This window comes from Poromitra crassiceps, assembly GCF_964638095.1.
Source record: "Poromitra crassiceps genome assembly, chromosome: 7".
Lineage (NCBI taxonomy): Eukaryota > Metazoa > Chordata > Actinopteri > Beryciformes > Melamphaidae > Poromitra > Poromitra crassiceps.
The window spans coordinates 59,628,538-59,651,986 of NC_139628.1; the positions used below are offsets into that span (position 1 = coordinate 59,628,538).

General features: G+C 43.5%; 1 protein-coding gene across 1 annotated transcript in view; it reads right to left on the minus strand.

The window, feature by feature from the left end:
• slc12a6 (solute carrier family 12 member 6) overlaps window positions 1-23,449 on the minus strand; it is a 78,233-nt gene that overhangs the window by 1,450 nt on the left and 53,334 nt on the right. The window contains exons 15-24 of the mRNA XM_083640850.1: window positions 22,417-22,515; window positions 22,158-22,277; window positions 20,587-20,691; window positions 18,328-18,496; window positions 12,118-12,313; window positions 11,169-11,338; window positions 10,643-10,774; window positions 8,330-8,437; window positions 4,911-5,155; window positions 2,720-2,853 (exon numbers count right to left, since the gene is read on the minus strand). Coding sequence (XP_083496976.1) covers window positions 2,720-2,853; window positions 4,911-5,155; window positions 8,330-8,437; window positions 10,643-10,774; window positions 11,169-11,338; window positions 12,118-12,313; window positions 18,328-18,496; window positions 20,587-20,691; window positions 22,158-22,277; window positions 22,417-22,515 — 1,478 coding nt within the window. The remainder of the gene's footprint in view (window positions 1-2,719; window positions 2,854-4,910; window positions 5,156-8,329; window positions 8,438-10,642; window positions 10,775-11,168; window positions 11,339-12,117; window positions 12,314-18,327; window positions 18,497-20,586; window positions 20,692-22,157; window positions 22,278-22,416; window positions 22,516-23,449) is intronic.

A 23,449-nucleotide genomic window follows, 5' to 3' on the forward strand; every position in this document is an offset into this window, starting at 1 on the left:
GTGTGAAGCCGTGTGCAGCGTGTGAAGCCATGTGCAGCGTGTGAAGCCATGTGCAGCGTGTGAAGCCGTGTGCAGCGTGTGAAGCCATGTGCAGCGTGTGAAGCCATGTGCAGCGTGTGAAGCCATGTGCAGCGTGTGAAGCCGTGTGCAGCGTGTGAAGCCATGTGCAGCGTGTGAAGCCATGTGCAGCGTGTGAAGCCATGTGCAGCGTGTGAAGCCATGTGCAGCGTGTGAAGCCGTGGACGTTCACTGTTTCACTCACTAACCATTGGTGAAGTCATATTACGGTATGCTTCAGACAAGCAGAAATATGACACATTTAACCTTAACCTGTTAATCCCTAAGCCTATTTTTCAGCTCAGCTGCCGAAAATGACATGCCCGAACTGAATGGAGTATATCTCCACAACTACAGGGTATTTTCTGAAAATTATTTTTTTCAAAAGCTAGCCAACACCTGTGAGATTGCTGTAGAAGTGTCAGAATCAATTACAAATGTACTGTATCAGAGTAAAATCAGTTAGAACATTACAAAAAATTTAAAATTCAAGCTCCGCCAAAAAACAACAACACTATTTTGGATGAAAAGCACCTGAAAATCATGGGTTGGCAGCCAAATTCTTCTATGGAGCAGTAGACTAATATCTTCTGAGTGCTTGGATCAAAGGAAATCATTATAAAGTGAACCAGAGGAATTTTACAGATGATTTACTACATGTAGGCCCAGGCGGACCTGATCTGGGCACATTTTGGGCATCATGGGTGCCATTTGACTTTTCTATGGTAGAATCACTATAGGTAGTTAATATGCGTTATGGTTTGGATAACCCTCAAGCGTTATATCTGTATTTTACTGTGTGCAATGCATCGAAAGGGCTTCTTCAATATGCAGGCAAAGCCTGGGGCGTTACTCAGAGGGATATCTCGGGAACCCATTGGCCGATTTCGATGATTGACACCTCTATGGAAGCGTCAGAGCCAATAGAATCGACGCGAACTGAAAGAATTTACGTCAGACAGTTTTGCAGGAAATGCCGTGGACTGAACCCAAAGCTTGTGTATTCTGTGAAGATGACCACTCCATGTAAAACCCTCCATATGGCTTTGTAAACACGATGACTGTGAAAAAAACGCTTCAAGATGATGAAGAGGCATTAGGAGTAGCAATTAGTAGCGTTTTTATGAAGTCAAACACAACTTTTGATTGGAAAACAGCAAAGGTAAGACATAACTTGTAGTTTTACCTGTAAAACACTTTTTTGCTGTTCTTTGACAGCCTACTGAGTGAGTTGTCATCTCTCAGAGACGAGCTATACTTCATTGGAAAGAGCAGATTATTGGCTTTCGAAAGCCGTCTCGTTTGGAGAGAAAATATTCACTCCCAAAAACAAATCATCACATTAACGCAAACATGCACCGTTTTTGCTACATGGTGATATTGTTGCTTGGGGTTGGAATTATTTTTCGTTTGAATACAAATGCTTGAGAGAGCTTGTAGCCACGTTTCTTCCCAACATTTTGGTGTTCTTTATGTATCATTGCGTGCTTCCTAAGCTGCTGTAGAGCGTCATTTATGAGAGATTTTTTTTTTTTTTTAGCATTTATTTATACAGGGGAGATCTCTTGAGAGCAAGCTCTCATTTGCAAGAGTGCCCTGTGTACAGAAAACATATACAAAGAGGTTACAAGTTTACAGACATATAGAACAAGTGAAAATATTTCATGTAAAACACGAACACTCCTCGTGTAGGGCGCTCTCTAGGAGCATTCTGAAAGAATTAAGAGGGCAAGGGCTCAGCCCACTGGCGGGCCCGCTCGGGGGGAAGAGGTTAAACATTGAAACTTGTTCTTAAATCATGTGAGGTAGATCAACTTGTCGCACGAATTGTCTTCATACTAGTGATCTGCCTTATTTCAAAGACATGAACATTATTTCTGGTACATTTGTAAAATAAGTCATTTTTCCCCATTGGTAGATTTATATTCTTTGCTTGTTTTAAGAAAAACAAGATTTCAGGACTCAAGAATAAATTGAAGCATAGACATTTTCTTGCAATGTGAGTGAATGAGCAAATAGATATTTCCTTTCCCGCGGTGTTAAGGATAGAAAGAAGGTGTTATGGATAAGTGTTAAGGTTAAGGTGTTAAGGATAGAAAGAAGGGCCCCTATCGTTGCATCAGTGATGTTTCTAGGCCGAGCGCCTGGCGCTGCGCAAATCAGTGGGCGTGGACCAGCGCACTTGATATCTTCGTGTTGGCGCTACACGCAGCCTAAAGCATTACAACCACGCCTTTTAAGCGTAAAATTATGCACCGTCATGCTCATTGGATAAGTGCAATAAACGAATCGCATGCTTGCCTTTTAAGCTCCAATTCCAGTGGTCCAGCAAAACCAGACAAAAGCCAAGCGCTCTGCCCCCCCCCCTCCCTTCATCCAGTCTGTCTGTCTCCATATATAGGCTATTATCCATATTATTATGCTTCTCAAACCAATCTAACTGCAGTTAGTGCAATCTAACTGCAGCTCTCAAATGCTTTTTATTTTATGTTTCTATGTGCTACAGAGCCTGAGATATAATGGCTTTAGTGAACGCCGACCGCTCTGGCAACTTGTCCCAAAACGTCAGGTTTACAGGGGGTGTTTACAAACGTGCAGTAGGTTTAGAGTGCCACTCTAGAGAACGCGCGCAGGTATCAATGGGTTAAGGTGTTAAGGATACAGTTCTCGTCTCCATCGGGGTTCCTGGGCGGGCCTGGCATGTTGAGCAGAACCAGCCGGGCATCATGGGATTTATTGACGATGACCTCGTTGAGTTTGACGGCCGTGTGCATCCGCCTGACGTTCGAGTGGTCCCTAGGGAGTAGAAATAACAAGCACTTCAATTAACAAGTGTGCTAATTAGCTGCATCATTATTCAATCATGTGACCGATAGGCACTGTGGAGTGAATCAGCTGCCATGCTGTGTGTTTTGGGGAAGGCGGTCTTTGAGTGTGTGTGTGTGTGTGTGTGTGTGTGTGTGTGTGTATGTGAGTGAGTGTGTGTGTGTGTGTGTGTGTGTGTGTGTGTGTGTGTGTGTGTGTGTGTGTGTATATGTGAGTGTGTATGTAGAGTTTTCTTTTTATTACACTGATTATCTGTGCAGGTTGAATGGCTGGGCTCGACAGTGGCTCATCAGTAAGTGGTAGAAAATTTGAAAAAATACATAATCTGCCTTTTCATAACTTTATAGCTGCATATGAATCGGTCGGAACAGAGCAGCACATCGACCAAGTTGCTCCAAATAATAGAGATAAAACAGCTCATAAAAGTCAATATGACGAACGCAGGGTTCTGGTTCCGGTCCGTATAACAAACCTCGCAGGGCTGTACGTTAACTTTTTTGCACACAGCGCTGGTGCTACAGAGGTTGATAGTTTTGTAGCACAGGCCATAAGATTGTAGCACGCGTGTCAAATGCCTTAACAAGAAATGTGTTTCAAAAACATGTGTGCTACTGCGGTAATTCCATTCATAGCACAGATGTGTAGCGTGTGCTAACATACAGTATGTAGCCCTGTACAGCCCTGCCTCACAGCACAGATGTGTAGCGTGTGCTAACATACAGTATGTAGCCCTGTACAGCCCTGCCTCACAGCACAGATGTGTAGCGTGTGCTAACATACAGTATGTAGCCCTGTACAGCCCTGCCTCATAGCACAGATGTGTTTCTCTCATCAAGGTTCAGTATCAGGGTCACACACTTCCATATCATTTTCAACAATATTTTCTTAAAAACTCAAACATTCACTCCAGAACTACCAGACAATCTAAGTTCCTGCATATTCCACTTTGTCGTACCACCAGAGGGCAGTTATCCATCAAATACAAAGGTGTTATCTTATGGAACAACTATATCCACCTGATGGACAGCTCACCCTCTCTACCAGTCTACAAAAGGAAACTAAAAGAACATCTGTGCTCAATGGAATTGTGCTAAAAAAAAATTCTGTTGCCATTGTAATTTTTATTTCTTTTGATGTAATTGCTCAATTAAGTTTGTTTATTTTTATTTTGTACTATCTATGTATTATTATTTGTACTATCTCCTTGGTTATAATTAATATATATATTTTTTAGAAATATATATATACCGTAAATTCCGGACTATAAGGCGCACCGGAGTATAAGCCGCAGCAGCAAAATTGCCTGTTTGTTACATATATAAGCCGCACCGGACTATAAGCCGCGGGTGTTTTAATGTTTTTTATTTTTTTTTAATTGTGTTTTAATGTTTAATTACCATATGTAAGGGTTCGTGCACAGAGGGGATTGTCAGGAAAGAGATGGCTGTTTGAGGAAGCTCCCATTTATTAACATTTCAACAAAACAACATAACACAACACCACCTGTGTTTTTTTTTTACAGTGCACACAGTGTCCGCGGTGTGGTGAAAAGAGGGCAAGAGAGGAAATTAAAACAGAAGTGGATTTATAGTTAGAAAGAGTGCTAAAGAAGAGAGAATTCCGTTTTTTATTTATTTTTTTGCTGAAAAAATCCATAGATAAGCCGCACCGTTATATAAGCCGCAGGGGCCAAAAAACGGGGAAAAAGCCGCGGCTTATAATCCGGAATTTACGGTATATATATTTTTTTACATGGTGAGGTTCTCGATAAGCCCTTCCAGGGTTTCTTACCTCTCCAAGCACTGATATGTATTGTATTTTATTAATTTCCCCTCCAGGTGAAATACACTTGGCATGTATTGTCTTTACAGTGCAAAATCAATAAATCAAATCAATAAATCAACAGTATGTAGCCCTGTACAGCCCTGCCTCATAGCACAGATGTGTAGCATGTGCTAACATACAGTATGTAGCCCTGTACAGCCCTGCCTCACAGCCCATCTGTGCCTCTTATTACTGGGACTCACGGGCGGATGCTGAGCATGTCTCTGAAGCCCTCGGGGGTGGAGCAGGCGGAGTGCGCGGCGCGGTACTGCAGGGTCTTCTCCTTGGTCCAGGTCATCTGGACGCGTCGGGCGTGTTCGCTCGCCGAGCCGCCGCCCATGTTGCTGCCCGTCGACTTGTCTCGCTCCCCGCCGTCCGTCTCGTCGTCGTCGTCCGACCCGATGCTGGTCAGACGCAGCATGGAGTTACGGTCCTTCACAAGCTGGGCCTGGAGGGGAGAGAACGCACACACACACACACACACACACACACACCGCCCACACACACACACACACCGCCCAGACACACACACCGCCCACACACACACACACACACACACACCGCCCACACACACACACACACACACACACACACACACCGCCCCCCCCCCCCCCCCCGCCACACACACACACACAAACACACACAGATAGACATACAGACAAACACATTCACACAAAAAGGTAGGGTACATTTATCCAGACACACAAAAGTGGAGACACACACACATGAACACACACACACACACACACACACACACACACACACACACACACACACACACACACACACACACACACACACACACACACACACACACCAGAACCAGATGGTGATTTTTTTCTCTCATCAGTCATCACATCAACATTTGACTCTCTCTACCTCATTCTACACAAGGGGCAACCTCCACGGCTGACAAATGAAGCCAACGTGGAAGTGCTTAAACCTACATTCTTTCTAATGGCCAGCAGGGAGCGACTCCACTCCACTGACTGCAAAAAGAAGTCAGATTGTATGGAAGTCAATGGGGAAATGATTGATACTTGATTTAAAACACTTTCCTAATGAGTTGATGGTCTCAATGGCTAGTTTACATTAATGTAATGTAATGTAATGTAGTTTCAAGTCTTCTTCAATACAGGATGATGTTCATTTTGTCAATTATGCTCCCATTTGAGTCAAATAGATGATAAGGCAGACTATGTATCACACTATGTATCACACTATGTATCACACTATGTATCACACTATGTCTCACACTATGTATCACACTATGTCTCACACTATGTCTCACACTATGTATCACACTATGTCTCACACTATGTCTCACACTATGTCTCACACTATGTCTCACACTATGTCTCACACTATGTATCACACTATGTATCACACTATGTATCACACTATGTCTCACACTATGTATCACACTATGTATCACACTATGTCTCACACTATGTATCACACTATGTATCACACTATGTCTCACACTATGTACAGATAGAATACAACTATCCTCTGGGGTGTGATTGACACGTCCAGTGATCGTGCAGCTCGCTGATCATGGCAGACAACACTGTGGCTCTCTGGGACACCACTGGTCTCTCGCTAGCTGCTTCTGGCTCCAAAAAAACAAGATGGCGACAGTCAAAATGCCAAACTCGAGTCTTCAAAAGGGGAATCCACAGATCGTTGGGTGGCGTCACGGTGGCTGTGTGTGTCAATATGTTTTCAACTCGACAACATAAACATTCTAAATTGCCCACAGCTTACTTCCTGTTGCAGTGTTTGCTAATACAATAACTGCCAGGACACAAGCTATGTTCTAAACTGTTCCCTAGCAACACAATAGAGAGGCAAAGTGGAACGTCACTTCCTGCTTCAGCACTGTACCAGAGATTTGCGTCTGCCATTTATTTTCCCACAGACATTTCGTAAAATGCTTATAAAAATAGTTTTACTTGTTCAAACCAAATGGTACAGATATGTTTAGAAACAGGAGAGATCACATAACATTTAACTCGGACCAAAATGTAAAAAGAAAATATTTTTTCGATGTTGTTGTTTTTTGTTTTGGTCCGAGTGAAATGTTCTATGGTCTCTCCTGATTCTAAATATAGCTGAACCAGTAAAACTCTTTTTATGAAATGTTTATGGGAAAATAAATTGTGGAAGAAAATCTCTGGTACGGTGCTGAAGCAGGAAGTGACGTTCACTTTCCTCTTTAGTCTATGCCATGGTTCAATCTACACCCATTCTCTCTCCTTTATCTTTCCCTTTTCAGTTCCTCCCTCCCCCAACTGCTTCCTCTCTATTTTCTCTCTCTCTCTCTCTCTCTCTCTCTCTCTCTCTCTCTCTCTCTCTCTCTTTTTGTACCTGTCTGTCTCTGAAGCCTTTGCTGGGGTTGGAGGTGCTGACTCCAACACTCCTGAACCTGGGGGAGAGATACACCTACAGACAACACATGGTCACTGACTACTAAGCTTGCTAACACAACAAAACAAACGCCACCACACAACAGGACAGAACAGTGTTAGTCCTGAACGTACAGCCAGACCGGCCTCAGACAGCATCCCACAGAGGAGGGGGAAAAGACAAGGATACAAGGGAGGAGGTGGATTTTGAGACTATACTCACACTAGACAAAGATTGCTTCATACAAGTCAGGAGCTAGATACAGTCAAATAACTATCATATATACTGTATCATATATATATATATATATTAGATATATATATATAGTAGATACACAATCTGCCCAGTATTTCTGGAAAATGCCACTAGTTGTAAAAGGTCTCTACTTGAGACTGCTCACACGTCACTACTGTGCAAGCAGCACACTTACATCGTCAAAGCTCCAGCGAGCTCGCTGAGGAAACCAGTGGTAGAAGGAGAGGAGGTGGACTTTTTAAACGAGCGGACATGAAGGAGAGGAGGTGGACTTTTTAAACGAGCGAACATGAAGGAGAGGAGGTGGACTTTTTAAACGAGCGAACATGAAGGAGAGGAGGTGGACTTTTTAAACGAGCGGACATGAAGGAGAGGAGGTGGACTTTTTAAACGAGCGAACATGAAGGAGAGGAGGTGGACTTTTTAAACGAGCGGACATGAAGGAGAGGAGGTGGACTTTTTAAACGAGCGGACATGAATGCAGGTAACTAACGGTACCTGTGTGCTTCACATTGCTTTGCACCAGAGATCCTACAGGACACCTTTTCCATTTCCAAATCCCAGACTTTCCCCCCAGTTCTTAATTTCTTGACTCCATTTGAAGACTTTAAATGTCGACTTATAATAAATAATAGACCCTTTTACACTTTGTAAACAGCATTTCGTGGGCGGAGCCAAATTCGTTGCAGAAAGTTACAACTTTACAACTAAATATGGAAGATCCCGACGCCTCCTCCAACAGACAGGTTATCTTACACAAATAAGCTAACTCTTTCAATGGGCTGAGGTTTCTTGACCCGTACTCACTGTCAGGATGGGTCTAGGATCCAATACATCTGAACAGTGGTTCGGTGTTGTTCAGTCTGACCGTCCCTCGTCAGTCAGGATCTGAACAGTGGTTAGGGTTAGGGATAGGGTTAGGGTTAGGGTTAGGACAGTGGTTAAGACCCGGGCTTACCTCTTTTTCTCGGTCCGACTTGGAGAGTCTCATCTGCCGCAGCATCTGAGACCTCTGCTCCATCATCAGGGTCCTTTCATACGTGTATGCACTGATGTCACTGTCATGCTGAGGGGAGGAGAGGAGAGGAGAGGAGAGAGGAGAGGAGGAGAGGGGAGAGGAGAGGGGAGAGGAGATGAGGGGAGAGGAGAGGAGAGGAGAGGAGGAGAGGAGGGGAGAGGAGAGGAGGAGAGGGGAGAGGAGAGGAGGAGATGAGGGGAGAGGAGAGGAGGGGAGGAGAGGAGGGGAGAGAGGGGAGGAGAGGAGAGGAGGGGAGAGGAGAGGAGGGGAGAGAGGGGAGGAGAGGAGAGGAGAGGGGAGAGGAGAGGAGAGGAGGAGAGGGGAGAGGAGAGGAGGGGAGGAGAGGAGGGGAGAGAGGGGAGGGGAGGAGAGGAGAGGAGAGGGGAGAGAGGGGAGGAGAGGAGGAGAGGAGAGGAGAGAGGGGAGGAGAGGAGAGGAGAGAGGGGAGAGAGGGGAGGAGAGGAGGAGAGGAGAGGAGAGAGGGGAGGAGAGGAGAGGAGAGGAGAGAGGGGAGGGGAGGGGAGGAGAGGAGGAAGAGAGAGGGGAGGGGAGGAGAGGAGGGGAGGAGAGGAGAGGAGAGGAGAGGAGGAGAGGAGAGAGGGGAGGGGAGGAGAGGAGGGGAGAGGAGAGAAGATAAAATTGGAAAACATCAGAGAGAGGAAGAAGAAAAAAGAAGAAACGATCAGAGAACAGAAGAGCAGAAAAGGAAGAGATGAGATGATGACAGAAGATGACAGTTGTTGTTTTTCTTGTTGTCTGTCTTGCTTCCAGTAACAACACAAAGCTGCACAGCAGCAAAGCACAACATAGTTGCTAAATGCAGTTGCTACAATAAGACAAGCCATGATGACAGTATATTCTCTATACATACACTCAGCGAGCACTTCATTAGGCACAGCTTACTAATACTGGGTAGACTAGGTACCAGCGTTCAGCTCAGTGTCAAGCACACATCAAGGTTGGACACGTTGTATTATGTTTTTCTGCATCAGTGACTACGTTTACATGCACACAATATTCCGCTTTTTTCTGTTGAGAATAAACAGATCAGCACTATTCTTACGAGCATCACTTGGTCCATTTCAGGAGCTTGCTGCTGAAAAGTTTGGTGTTGCGCATCCAAGTCTTTCATCAAAAGTAGGCTAGTAGCCTACGTTATTACCTCGCAGGCTCGCAAGCATTGTGGACTTCCGTGGGCACTATAGGCTACTCTCTCTCTCTCTTTAAATCGATGTTTCTCATCTCCTCCCGATCAGAAATGTCGGCTTTTCTTTTTGCATGCCAGAGATGATGGATTATTATGATTATATCGCCTGTTCTAGCACTTTCTAGCACACATCAGTTGACCACAAACAGGCAACATGTGTCGCAAACTACGGTAAAAACCCTGATTGAGACGCATATTCCGAATGCGCTGTATACATGATCAAAGAATCCTCCCAAAACCCGAATAATACAGGAATAACCCAGATGTCTTAATCGGAAAATGCTAAATTCGGAAAAAGGGCAAATTTGGAAAATGCAACTGGAATATGCTGTTTACATGACCCTTATCAAATTCAGAATATTGTCATTTTCCGAATAATAGTGGAATATTGTGTGCATGTAAACGTAGTCACTGTTCTGTCTGCTCCAACCACTCATGACCTCTGACCTCTGACCTCTCTCAGCAACAAGGTGCTTCCTGCAGCTCACGGGATGCTGTTTGTTTTTTCACACCATTCTGTGTCAACTCTGCTGTGCAGGTTCAGAAAGACTCACAGCAGCCCGTCTGGCACTACTACAGCCATGCCACGCCAAAGTCACTGAGATCACATTCTGATGTTTGATGTGAACATGAACTGAAGCTGCTGACCTGTATCTGCATGATCTTATGCTGCCACATGATTGGCTGAAAGGATAATTGCATGAAGCAGGTGTACAGGTGTTCCTATTAAGGTGCTCGGTGAGTGACCTGACAAACATGACAGATTTGAGCGAGAAATGTTGTTCTTGCTTTGGTTGAATGGTCCTGTTTCTATGCAACGATTAATCTGAATGTCCCAGATCAGTCCCAGGTCTTTAAATGAGTGAGATAACCTTCAGAGATACCTTTGCACATGAGAGATTGAAGTGAAGATTATCTACACATCCTCACGGCATTTCCAAAACCTTTTGGGCAAGTATCATATTCCATAATGATGAAGAACACAGAGTGTATCTTGAACGTGACACAAATGTGACTTGAAAAGGCACAAGTCCTGAGCGGCGTACCATCTCGACCACCTCCACATCGGCCTCAATACGCAGGTGATACAGGAAGGTTGCCAGGTCCTTCTTCATCTGGATGGAATTATCCTCCATCTGGGCCACCGTGAAGATCCGCATCGCACACTTACGCCACGCCTGGGGAAGTGGAGGGGGAACGTTCGGACGCAACGGTTAGACATCGAGCAATATTCTCATTGAGGAAAGCAAAACAGGAAGTAGAAAAAAAGACATAATATAGACGTTCTACTGACTCAATACTTAACACTTCAAATCCACACCAGCAGGGGGAGGTTCAATACCAGTCTTCCATGATCAATAAACTGAACCAATAACACTCAGACTGTGTGTGTGTGTGTGTGTGTGTGATGAAATTGTTTTTGTTGTAAGTTACCGGAATCCGATGCTTGGGTTTCCCACTTGCACATGAAAACACCTCGACCCCCAGGTGCACGTGTGTGTGTGTGTGTGCGCACACACACACACAGTCAGTCACACACACACACACACACACACACATACACGGGCCTACCTTGTGTTGGCGCAGCAGGAAGGGCAGTAACATCAGCATGCCTCCGTCGTGGACGATCCACCACACGTCGATGTAGCCCTCAGTGCACGGCTCGCTGTTGCTGGGGAACAGCGAGATGTTTTTGGGCACCAGCAGGGCCAGGTGGGCCGCTGTGGTCACACGCACCGTGTCTGGGGGAGAGACAGGGGGCGCCGTCAGGCTGCTATATGAGTACATGCTCACACTGATCCCCCCCCGGTCAAATTCACTCCTTCTCCTCGACACGAGAAACTCAACAAAAATAAATAGAAAGACATTTTTACGTTAAAGTAAATTAATTTCAAGCTCATAATCAAGCGCAACAATAGATGCAACCAGTTATTCCTGTAGTCTTTCACATACAAGTCAAGAGTGGAAAGCAGTTTATTCAAGTGTTGTTTATATGCTGCATTATATCATTAGAAATGTCCTGAATTACTATTCCTTAACTAGCTCTTCCTTTATTGGTTGAAAAAAACAATTAGAAAACAGATCCTAGTCATCAGTTGTGATTGGTTGCCTACATGGAAGCCATTATAAAACACCCTCCAAAACACACCTGTGATGGAATAACAGTTCATTTCAATATTAATTAATATTCATGTGGTAACCCCAAATCACCACTGATACCACGGTGGCTTACATGTAGCAACCACTTTGTATAGCCGAATGATATTGCTTGGGGGAGAGAACATTTAATTATTATTACATTTAATGAACAATGATTAAAGATAGGTGCTTTTTAACATTTGTATTCTTTCCACCACTGTTCAATAACAGTTTTGTACAACAGCTCAAAACTCTTCTTAGCCGTTATCAAATCAGTGTCAAGCACAGTGTCTCCTGGCTTACTGATTGGTTAACAAATCTGACAGGTTCCAAATGGCTGAAGATCATTTAGGTTTGTATTTCCTCCTCTTCCTCCACTCACTGATGAAGGTCTTCCAGGACTGCGGGTCCTCGCTCTGCCTCCAGGCGTGAGGCCAGCCCATCACCACCGTGTTGTGCTTCATACCGCCCAGGCCGCTCGACTGGATCATGTGACTGATGCCGTCACGCGGCTTCTGGGCCACGATGCACTGACAGAAGCCCTTCACCCGCTCTTTATCCATCAGGTGCTTCAGAGTCTGAGGAGCACAGGGGGAGGGAGGGGGGAGACAAAGAAAGAAAGAAAGAAAGAAGGAAGAAAGAAAGAAAGAAGAAAGGAAGGAAGGAAGAAAGAAAGAAGAAAGAAAGAAAGACATTAAATTTAGGATTCAATTCAAGATCGTCCTCCTCACCTATGAGGCTTTGAATGGTACATAGAGCACTGCAGGGATGACACATTTTTGTAGGCCAACTCAGCTAGTCATGCTAGTTCAACTCAGCTAGTCATGCTAGTTCAACTCAGCTAGTCATGCTAGTTCAACTCAGCTAGTCATGCTAGTTCAACTCAGCTAGTCATGCTAGTTCAACTCAGCTAGTCATGCTAGTTCAACTCAGCTAGTCATGCTAGTTCAACTCAGCTAGTCATGCTAGTTCAACTCAGCTAGTCATGCTAGTTCAACTCAGCTAGTCATGCTAGTTCAACTCAGCTAGTCATGCTAGTTCAACTCAGCTAGTTCCGGTTCCCAAGTCTAAAAGTCAATGGGATTGGCGCACACCCAAAAATCTATATATAGCATTTCAGTATGGAATATGGAATATCTTTCAATAATCTATGATTTAGCTTCTAAATTGTCAAATACCGCCATCTGCTCGCTACCCAGGCACTTATGTATGTACTTAACCTAACTAACTTAACTAACTATCCGGTGTGCACAAGATTGTCAGCCTAAACTCCGGCTGACACCCCAAAAACCTACAATCCGCTACAGAAAAATGTATATTGTTTGTTTATTAACACATTCACTGCCAGCCATTTTTTTTTTACTGTAGTTAGGTTCTGCCAGAGGGTTTTTTTGAGGATTCTGGCTCATCTTTCAAGACCCGAGGATTCTTTTCTGCTAAGATTTTGTGAACACACAATATCTCAAAAGAACTAATAGAATGTGTGCTTTCTCTGTCTAAAAGAGTTAGTTTGTAGAGTTAGTAGTTATGTAAGCATTAGCAGTTGAATACAGCATGGTTTCAGCGTCAGAAAAATTATTTTGAGATAAACGGCTTTTTGTGAAATTCGATAGAACAGTCACTTTAACCATTCATTTTTGGCATCAGTAAGACGTCAGACATCTAAACAATAGTTTTGAACAGTAATTTCCTCCATAACAGCAGGAAACCCCCCTCTGCTTCCAACTCCTCCCTCCGTGGGCGTTCTTCTTGGCTGCAGCGGGCATGTCACAAGCTTGTCACCAGTCTCACTGCTTTGCTGCTGCTCCTGCCTGTCTGCGCGGCCGCTCTTTGAGGAAGTCTGGATGGACTCGCTCGCTTCTTGGAGTTTTGGTTGAGAGCTTTGATGAAGCTTTTGCGATTCTGGTCATATTTATGCTGCGTGTTTCAAAGTGTGTTCCACCGGTAATCTATTATGCAAATTTGCAAACCCGCACCGCCAGCAATCAGCGCGAAAACGAAAGCGTTTTCGCCAATCCATTTTCATGAGAATGGCTTCGTCACACTGCTTTTTGCTTGCCTTCCTCTAGTCAGGAAAGCACTGTCGCCACTTAGTGGGTCGGTGGAATGGGTTGTACACGTTGTACACGTCCAATACTTATATAAGAGATGTAAAAGGGTTAGATGCACATCCCACCGTCAAAAAAAAAAATCGATTGTGTTTGACGAGTCAACTCGCCATTGGCAGTGAACGTGTTAACTGGCCCCTCGCCTTCTATCATTTCACGAAAGTGGTAAAGCAAGTTGAGTATCCCTGACCTATAGGGAGAAATTTAGTTTGTCATTGTAAACCCACAGCACAGTAATGATGACATGTTCTTCATAGATCTAACCCTTTAATTTTGCTCTTAAGCTTTCTCAAAGTACACCAAATTCATGCATGTTACTTTAAAATGTTTAAAAAAAATCTTGCGGGGGGCATGCCCCCGAACCCCCCTACGGGGGCTGCGGTCCCCCACCACAAATACTCAAAATCCTGTGGGAAACACTGTACATTTATTAGAAGGCTTTATGTTAGAATCTCTAGTCTTACCTAGGGCATGTTCGAGTGCGTCTAGTCCCCCCCTGTGAGGAATATTAGAGTATAGACTTTCCACATCAAAACTGACCAACATACAGAGTCGATAGCCGCCACTATCGGTCGACCAGGTGGTGGAGTCATCTGCTTGTGTAATTTTGGGAGAGTATAGAAAGTAGGGATAACAGGACATTTTATAGACATGAACTCAAATTCATTTTTCTTAATTTCCTCAGACTCATAATGTGTCCTCAGTTCCAACATCACAGTTTCTTGGAACTGTGGGGTACCACCGCTGAGTTTGTGATAAAAAGTTTCATTGGAAAGTTGTCGGCGGCATTCTAAAACATAATCAACTTTATGTAACAGTACTACTCCCCCACCTTTATCAGCCTTTTTAATAATTATAGTAGAGTCGGTTTTCAAATCATTCAAGGCATCTTTTTCTTCTTTAGTTAAGTTGTCAAATGTCTTTTTCTTGCCATGTTTCAATAAAAGATCAATGTCCGATTGTACAAGTTGGCAAAAAGTATCTATAGAGGCGTTTCGATTATCCGGGGGAACAAAATAGCTCTAGCCTCTGAACACAGAAGGTCGTTGGCTGTGTGTGTGTGTGTGTGTGTGTGTGTGTGTGTGTGTGTGTGTGTGTGTGGTGTGTGTGTGTGTGTGTGTGTGTGTGTGTGTGTGTGTGTGTGGCTTGATCAGTGTCTCTGTCAGAGCTTGGCTCATTCCCCGACAAGGTGATGACATCATCAGGAGACCTGTCCTGTAATGTGACCATACTGTTTGTTAGGTTTATCAAAAAATTGCCGTAATCTCACATTCCTAAAGAATTTGAATAGATCCACTTGTGCGTCAAAATTATTGACATGCGTTGTGGGGACAAATGATAAACCTTTGTTTAAGACATGTACATAAGCTGCAGAGAGTGTCTTCCTTGAGAGATTAAAGACATTCATCTCATGTGCGGGGCCTCTCAGCTCGTAAGTGACGCGGGGATTTTCTCTTCCCTCGGCGGATGGGTGGTTTCTTTGACGTCCGCGCTGTCTCCGCTGTCCCCGTCCACGTCCCTGTCCCTCGTGGTATAAAAAACCACTGCCAACTGATGAGGTGCTATCAGTAGACAGTTGATCCATATCCCAGCATCTTCTAGAGGGACGTCTTGCTCGGTGTGATCCTCTGTGGTCGGGGTCACACCAGACATAGACCCGGTTATTGTCCTTGTCCTCCCGGTCTCGTTTAAATTTCTTGATCTTCAACTCTCTTATCTCATTTTTAATTTGTTCTTGTAATTCAACATTGGCTTTGATGAGTTCATCATATTTACTCTGGTCATTCAATTCACTGTGTAGTGATACTTTACATTTGTCCATTGTAGTTTCAATCTCAGTAATGTCCTTTTTTAATTGCTCAATTATAAGTGTCATAAGGTCCAATGAGCACTTATTAAGAATGGAGCACCAACGTTCACAGAAATCACCTGTTCTTTGGCCCCATTATGTACCAGAACATGCTATGTTGGTCAGTTTTGATGTGGAAAGTCTATACTCCAATATTCCTCACAGGGGGGGACTAGACGCACTCGAACATGCCCTAGGTAAGACTAGAGATTCTAACATAAAACTTCTAATAAATGTATCTTGCAACTGGCCGAGTTAGTACTTTCTCATAATTACATTAGATTTGAAGATGATTTTTTCCTACAAATTAAAGGTACTGCTATGGGCTCTCCCATGGCTCCTAATTTAGCTCATTTATATGTGGGAGAATTTGAAGAAGCACCGGGCCTGAGTGCTCATCCCCTTTTTTAAAAGGTCTTGTTGTGGAAACGATACATTGATGATGTGTTGGTCATTTGGGGAGGAGGGGCTGAACAACTGAATGAATTTCACATCCTGCTAAATGAATTATCTCCTCACCTTAAGTTTACCATGCAGCTTGATGTTAATAAAATTAATTTTCTTGATCTATGGATCATAAAGGAAGGTAACAAACTGTATACGGATCTGTACACAAAGCCAACAGACCGCAATACATTACTGAGGGCCGACAGCCACCATCCTCCTTGAAAAAGAGTTTGCCATACAGCCAATTATGTCGCGTGAAACGTATCTGCACCAAAGACAGACTTTGATCATAATGTGTCCAAAATGTTGACAAAATTTGAAACAAGAGGCTATAAAAAGAAGACTCTTGAAGAGGCTAAATTAAAAATCTCTCAAAAAACAAGAGATTTTTTAAAACCTAGTCCAAAAAATAAGACCAATGTAATTGTTTTCAGCACTAAATACACCAAGTGTGCTGAACAATTCAAAGGGGTTATTTTAAAACATTGGCACATCTTGAATTCTGATAAACATATTGAACACATTGAACATTGAACATATTGAACAAACATAAAGAGCACCCTCTGGTGGTTTTTAAATGGGGCCGCAACTTAAGTGAAATGTGTAGTGCCTCAGATCTTCCTCCTACTCCTATGTCCTCTCAAACTCTCCTAACTCCTATTCCTAATGGTAATTATAAATGTGGTGCATGCGCACAGTGCAATAGCACTAAGAAAAGCCAAGTCTTTCGACACCCACATTCAGGTAAGATGATACCTGTGAGAGGAGTTATTTCGTGTACTACAAAGGGAGTGATATATTTATTGGTTTGCTCCTGTGGTAAAGGGTATGTTGGCCAAACAAAACGTCAACTTAAGCAAAGAATTGCAGAACATCGCAGCGCCATTAGACATAAAGATGAAACTTCTCCCATTGCAGTCCATTTCATGGAAGCTAATCACTCGATTTCATCACTTCGTTATACAGGAATTGAAAAGGTATTTTTCTCTAGGAGTGGAGGAGATCTGGAATGTAGTCTGTTACAAAGAGAAGCATACTGGATGTATGAACTAAATACACTTTCTCCTAATGGTTTAAATATGGATTATGACCTAAGGCCATTTCTTTGAATTACTGTATTGCTGCGTAAATTGAGACAACTAGGCCAACCTTGTTGCCTAAATAGGTACCGAGTTTGGTACCATATTCAAATTTTTAACGTTTATTTACTTTAATTGTGAAATGTTTTTCCTAAACAGATTATTGGATTGTGTATTTCTTGTAAATGGAAAAATTTACCCAATTGAATCTACGGTATATGGGGATTTTGGTGAAAAGCATGAAATAAGGTCTGTGGTTAACAAAAGTGTATGAAACGGCAAACTTTGTGTTCAGCAAGTTAATCTTCACAAACGAGGAGCACTTTTATGACTTTTGAAACATTTTCGCAAAATCTCGATTTAAAAGAAAATGCATTTACATTTAGAAAATCATAAAAGTGGTCCTGATTTGTGAAGATTATCTGAAGCCGAACACAAACTTTGCTGTTTCAAAGTTCAAAGCTGTGTTTCAAAGTTTTCCTACGAGTGTCGTCACAACATCAGAAGAACACTAAATAAGGCTCTGAGGCTGCAGTGTGAAGAGAGGAGTGATCCGCTAACTGACAGTGCGACACGTGTCTACTTTCTTTTTTTAACGGCGGAGGAACAGAACCGGGCTCCTCGGTATAGTGGGCCAAGCGGTCCTGACAAACAGTCACATATAGACACGATGGGAATGGGACCGTGTTGGCATATCTCGCCCGCAACCGCAGTGTGCACTCTTTACGCACGAGGACCAGGTCTGTGAGGTGTTCACTCTCTCTCTCTCTCTGTCTTTCTCTCTCTGTCTCTTTCTCTCTGTCTCTCTCTCTCTCTGTCTGTCTCTCTCTGTCTCTCTCTCTTGCTCTCTCTCTGTCTCTCTCTCTGTCTCGCTCTCCACTGCACTTGAAAATACTCAAACTAGATTCGGCTGTAAAATAACCCAGTCAGGATATGGAAGAGGGTGCGTGGCGTGGCCTTCAAAAAATTGGGAACTACATCTACGGATTCACCAAGATTTACATTTCACAAGAAGCACCTAAAAAAGGAAGAAGAGGGGAAAAAAGCACTTGTGAACTTTTGCAAGTTCTCTGTGAACACAGGAGCGCTGGAAGGATGTGGGGTGGCACCTGTTCAGCGGCGAGCGCCTCTCCGTAGCTGTGGAGGAAGTTTCCAGGGATGACGGTGCCCACGATGGTCAGGCCCTTCCCCGCCTTCAGCTGGCTGGCAAACGTCAGCAGGCGGGGCGACTTGACATGGGCATCCTCATCCAGCTTCAGCAGCACTAACAGCTGAGGCCTGGAGAGGAAGAGGAGGACTAAGTGTTTGTGTTTAGGATGAAGAATCAGCTCAATCAACTCAGGCAAGTGGATTTTTTTGTATTTTGCAATTTGTCGTCCATCCATGATTCGTTGTTTCATACTTTGGTTCATTTCATTCCAAACCTTCATTTAAACTCGAAGAACCATTGAGGTTTGCCCTCATTTTCAATGAAAAATTATAAATAGGCCAAAACACAGATGAGAAGAAAGTAAAATCAGTTACACGTTGGGTTAGTGAGGTTGGTGATCATGGTTTTTAATCATTGTCCATAGGTTAGTAGAGTATTGATTTTTAGCGTGTGTGTGAAGATCATTCCAAGAATTTGGGGCTCTACAATAAAAGGCTGACTTTCCAAATCCAGCCCGTGCTCGGGGGACCTGGAAGCATAACCCAGTCATTTGAGTGAGTTAGATAAAGTTCCAATCTAATTCTCTTCCAGAGGAGACCAACCCACCTTATCATACATGGTGAATGGCAGGTAGGGTAGCTATGGAAGGAAGGAGCAGCAGTTCTATAAGCAACATCCCCACAATCCAAAACTGACAGAACAACTGCTTCAACAATTCCCTTTGTAGTACGCTGCTTCTGTTTCTGTACAACTCAATTTTCTGATGCAGTTTGCTGATAAACTTAGGAATCAAAAGTAAATTTCTCATCAGCCTATAATGCCAAGATATTTATTCAGTAACTCTCTCAATGTTACTTACATCCATTTGCAGTGGATATATGTGCATACGATTATAATAAATAGCTGAAAGTTGTTTGTTTCAGCAGTGTTACAGGTTGATCAAAACAAAAGTCATTAACAACACAGAATTATTTTTGCTGTGACAGTAAAATCAATGATAAGCTGAAAAGATCAAATGTTCTCTACCCTAAAGTCAAATGTTTCATACACATATAGGGGATAGGTGATCTCCTGGGTTTCTCCGTGCAACATCTTGGAATGGCCAGTTTGTTAGAATTCCTTGTCTGACGACCTGTGACCTGTGACCTCTCTCTCTGATACCCTGAATAGCTCTGGCCTGTTTCTGCTTTCCAGCCTTTTCCCTGGTCTGTAGTCAGGGAACTGTACCAGGCGGGGCCGGGGTTGCATATTCCAACCCCGGCCCCGGGCGCACATAGCCTGAGTAGATGGAAACAAGTTCTGGGTCTCGCACACCAAATGTCTTCAGGCGACGCAGAGCTAAGAGCTTCCTGTTGGCTGAGGTCAAAATGTGGTCCACCTTGGTGTCCCATCACAAGTGACTCTGGATGGTGACCCGCCAGGATCTTAACTGTGACACAGACTTCCAGGATGTTCTGGTCAATGGAGAGACTCCACAGGGCGGGTGGATACTTAATGTGGGTGACATGAGTTTCAACATTTTGTACATCTGTCTAGGGCTGGGTGTCGTTCAAAAATGTTCAATATCGATATCGGTACCTTGACTTCGATACCGGTTCCTGAAAGATACTTTTTTGATACTTTACTCTCTTTAATGAAAAAAATAATAATAATAATTTCAGTTGTAAAAAAGAAGTCCAAACTTCTCAATTTCAACATTGTCATTTATTTAAAACATTATTTCGTAGTCTCGTGCTCATATGCTGCATTCAAGGACAACTCTGAAAAAACGCGCTCGTAGGTATTGAAATTTCATGAATCGATACTCGAAGTGAATCGATACTCTGTAGTATTGACGTAATTCACTCAAAACCATAAAAGTATGGAAGTTCGATACCCAGGCCTACATCTGTGATACCCAGGCCTACATCTGTGATGAGACCAATGCAGCTATCAGCTATGCCAACAGTCCACTCTTCTGTCAGAGCGTCGTGGCACTCCCACTAAAACACGTCACTTCCTCAAGGGTTTCCTCCAGTTTAATGCAAGCTCGGCCAGCTGTTTGTTTTGTGTATGCTTCCTGGTTAGATGGCGTGTGTGAACGTTAATATTTTATTTAGCTTAGCTTAGCTTTAGTTTATAGAGCACCTACATGTGGACTGGAGAAGACTGCCACATCATGGCAAAAGAATTGGTGAAATAAAATGAAATGAAAAATGTCCACCGTGCAGTTCAGTACCTCCAGTTCTTGGTGTGCGGCGGTCCCTCTTCCAGCCTCAAGAGGGCGTAGCGGGCGGCGCTGAGCGACAGACCACGGATCCCATCGCCCCACTCCTTCTCCGCTCTGATAAACACAAACCCAGATATTTATGGAAATGCGTGCACACACACACACACACACACACACACACACGCACGCACGCGCACGTACGCGCACACACACACACACACACACGAAATATAGCTGACACACACACACACACACACGTATATACGTCAGGACATGCACACACGTATACAGTACATACACACATTTGCATGTACAATAGGGGTGTCACGGTACATGTATTCGTCCCGTGAATTTACGGTACGACCCTCACGGTACCTCGTTTCACGATACGTGAAACGACACGACGAATACGTCAAATCCAGAAGCACCTAAACGCTGTTTGAACGGCATTGAATTGAATTGAATTAAACGCCACAGAAGAAGACACACCAAAACAACACAAGGGCCATAGAAATCCGCGTTCACAGAATGGGACGTTTTGTGGCGATAAGCTGTTTTGCAAATTCTGTCAACATCAAGCCAACGAGGTAAGCTTGCCAATGTAACGCTACGTAGCCGCGACAAAGTCCTTTATAGTTGCGCGTTGCGGCTAAACGTTACATAACACTGACAAAGCTGTTAACTTGTAAACAAGCAACTTAAATCGCGTGGGATGAGTGATGCGGTCAAGCAGACTCAACCAGACATCTGCGGATGCAGACAAGCAAGGAAGAGGGGATGACTCCTTGTCATGTTCCAATAATCCATTAGATGACCGAACGTAATCATATTATGCTAAACAAAACTCACATCCAATAACGTTAAGGCGCTGACAGGGTTCTTTCCCGTACTTACTGGGAAAGTGAAACCCACCCGTTGTCTGTCAGACAGTGTGGGGGTATCTTTCAACAGGGTTTAGAAGTTTTTCTTCTTCTGCCGTTTTATTCTTCTTCTACTTAACATGTAGGTATTTTGACGTTGACTAAAGAAATACTGCCGCCTAGTGGCCGCTTTTAGATAGGATTCCAAATTAGTGCTTACATCAAACGCAAATGCTACATAAAACAAATACAACAGGGGGAGGGGTTGGTGGGAGTATTAGGCTACTCCACACATGCGCTCTGTTTACAAACTTGTGTACAATAAAGATTTAAAGTGGGGGGAAATGCCTTTGCCCTGTCAAACAGCTGGAATACAGACATCTGAGAGGGAGGCGCACCCCACACTTTGAAAATCACTGCTCTAGAGTAAAACCTTTTTGTGTGGATTGCCTAGATCTTATTAAATAGTGGACATTTATTCATTCCCACATATTAGACACTATTTCTGATGGTATAAATAGCGTAAAAAGCAGAATTCAGACATATTCAAAGGGAAAAAAACAGAATTTGGGATTTGTTGCTTTTTTTCCCCGTTTTCGTACCGTGCCGTATTCGTACCGAACCGTGACCCCAAAACCGAGGTACGTACCGAACCGTGACTTTTGTGTACCGTGACACCCCTAATGTACAACCATGTGGAGTATCTCTATGGTAACATACCCATGGTACTCGATGTACTTGTAGATCATGCCGGCGATCACCATAGCAACGATTGCGTAGTACCAAGAGGAGATGAACATCAGCGCCAGGCAGATCGTCATCCCCAAAAATGACAAGGTCCTGACACAGAGAAGGGGCAGGTCAGTGTGTGTGTGTGTGTGTGTGTGTGTGTGTGTGTGTGTGTGTGTGTGTGTGTGTGTGTGTGCGTGTGTGTGCGTGCACGTGTGTGTGCGTGTGTGTGCGGAGTGTGTAGCACTACCAGTGGTAGTAGGAAAAGCGCGGCCTCCAGTTGGGCGTCCTCAGGAGAGTCTGGAGGGCACAGGCCAGGTTCACAAACAGGTAACACATGAGGAAGAACCTGGAGAGAGAGAGAGAGAGAGAGAGGGGGGGGGGAGAAGAGAGAGAAGAGATACATTTATCATTTACTTTATGATTGTTTATTGTTGATGGTTACATTATTGCAAATGCTTTAGCAAATTAACTGCCATTTTTATTTTATTTTAAAGAAAGAGACATTTCAAGAGTATATATATATATATATATATATATATATAGTATATTGCTCTGGCAATACTGTTTCTGTTTAATAGCCATGCTAATAAATCAGTCCTGAAAAATACATCAAAATTGGGAACAGACGGCAAGAGAGATACAAGTTCCTATGGTGGTTTTTCTTCCCTAGGAGACCAAGTGAAATATGTGCCTGAAGAAACTTAGAAACAAACACATATTGAACATAACTAAAAGAAAAATCACCCTTTCCTTGACTCATGTTGTACATGAGCTCCTGAACTAGGACCACATACCGTTTAACATAACTGACTGCAGAGAGAGTCCCACGTCTTGTTACAAAAACAGAAGAAAATGTAACTAAAAATACGGTAACAACTCACAGGACTTACACCCACGCAGGCACAATGCCAACAATGATGAAACTGAACACAGCACTCATCTGCAGTCCACAGTCCCACACAAGGACAAGTGATAAAGGGGGACAGAGGTAGAGAGATCCATAGCTGATCTCTCTCTCTATTCGACCCCCATGTTTCAATCAGTAAGTAATGTTGCCAAATCTGACATAAACAATGAAGGCAGATTATAACACCCTTGAGACTAATTATGGAACAGTCCATAATTTCACCTCATACTTGGGTATTGTAGCTTTTTTGATAATGTTACAAATTCAGTGTTTATGTATTTCTCTCTGTCTTTAGCAAAACAAACGTGAGGGAAGTGTGCTCTGGAATGAAACCATCACGGGCTTCAAGGCGAAGGGGGATCAGGCTGAGGAG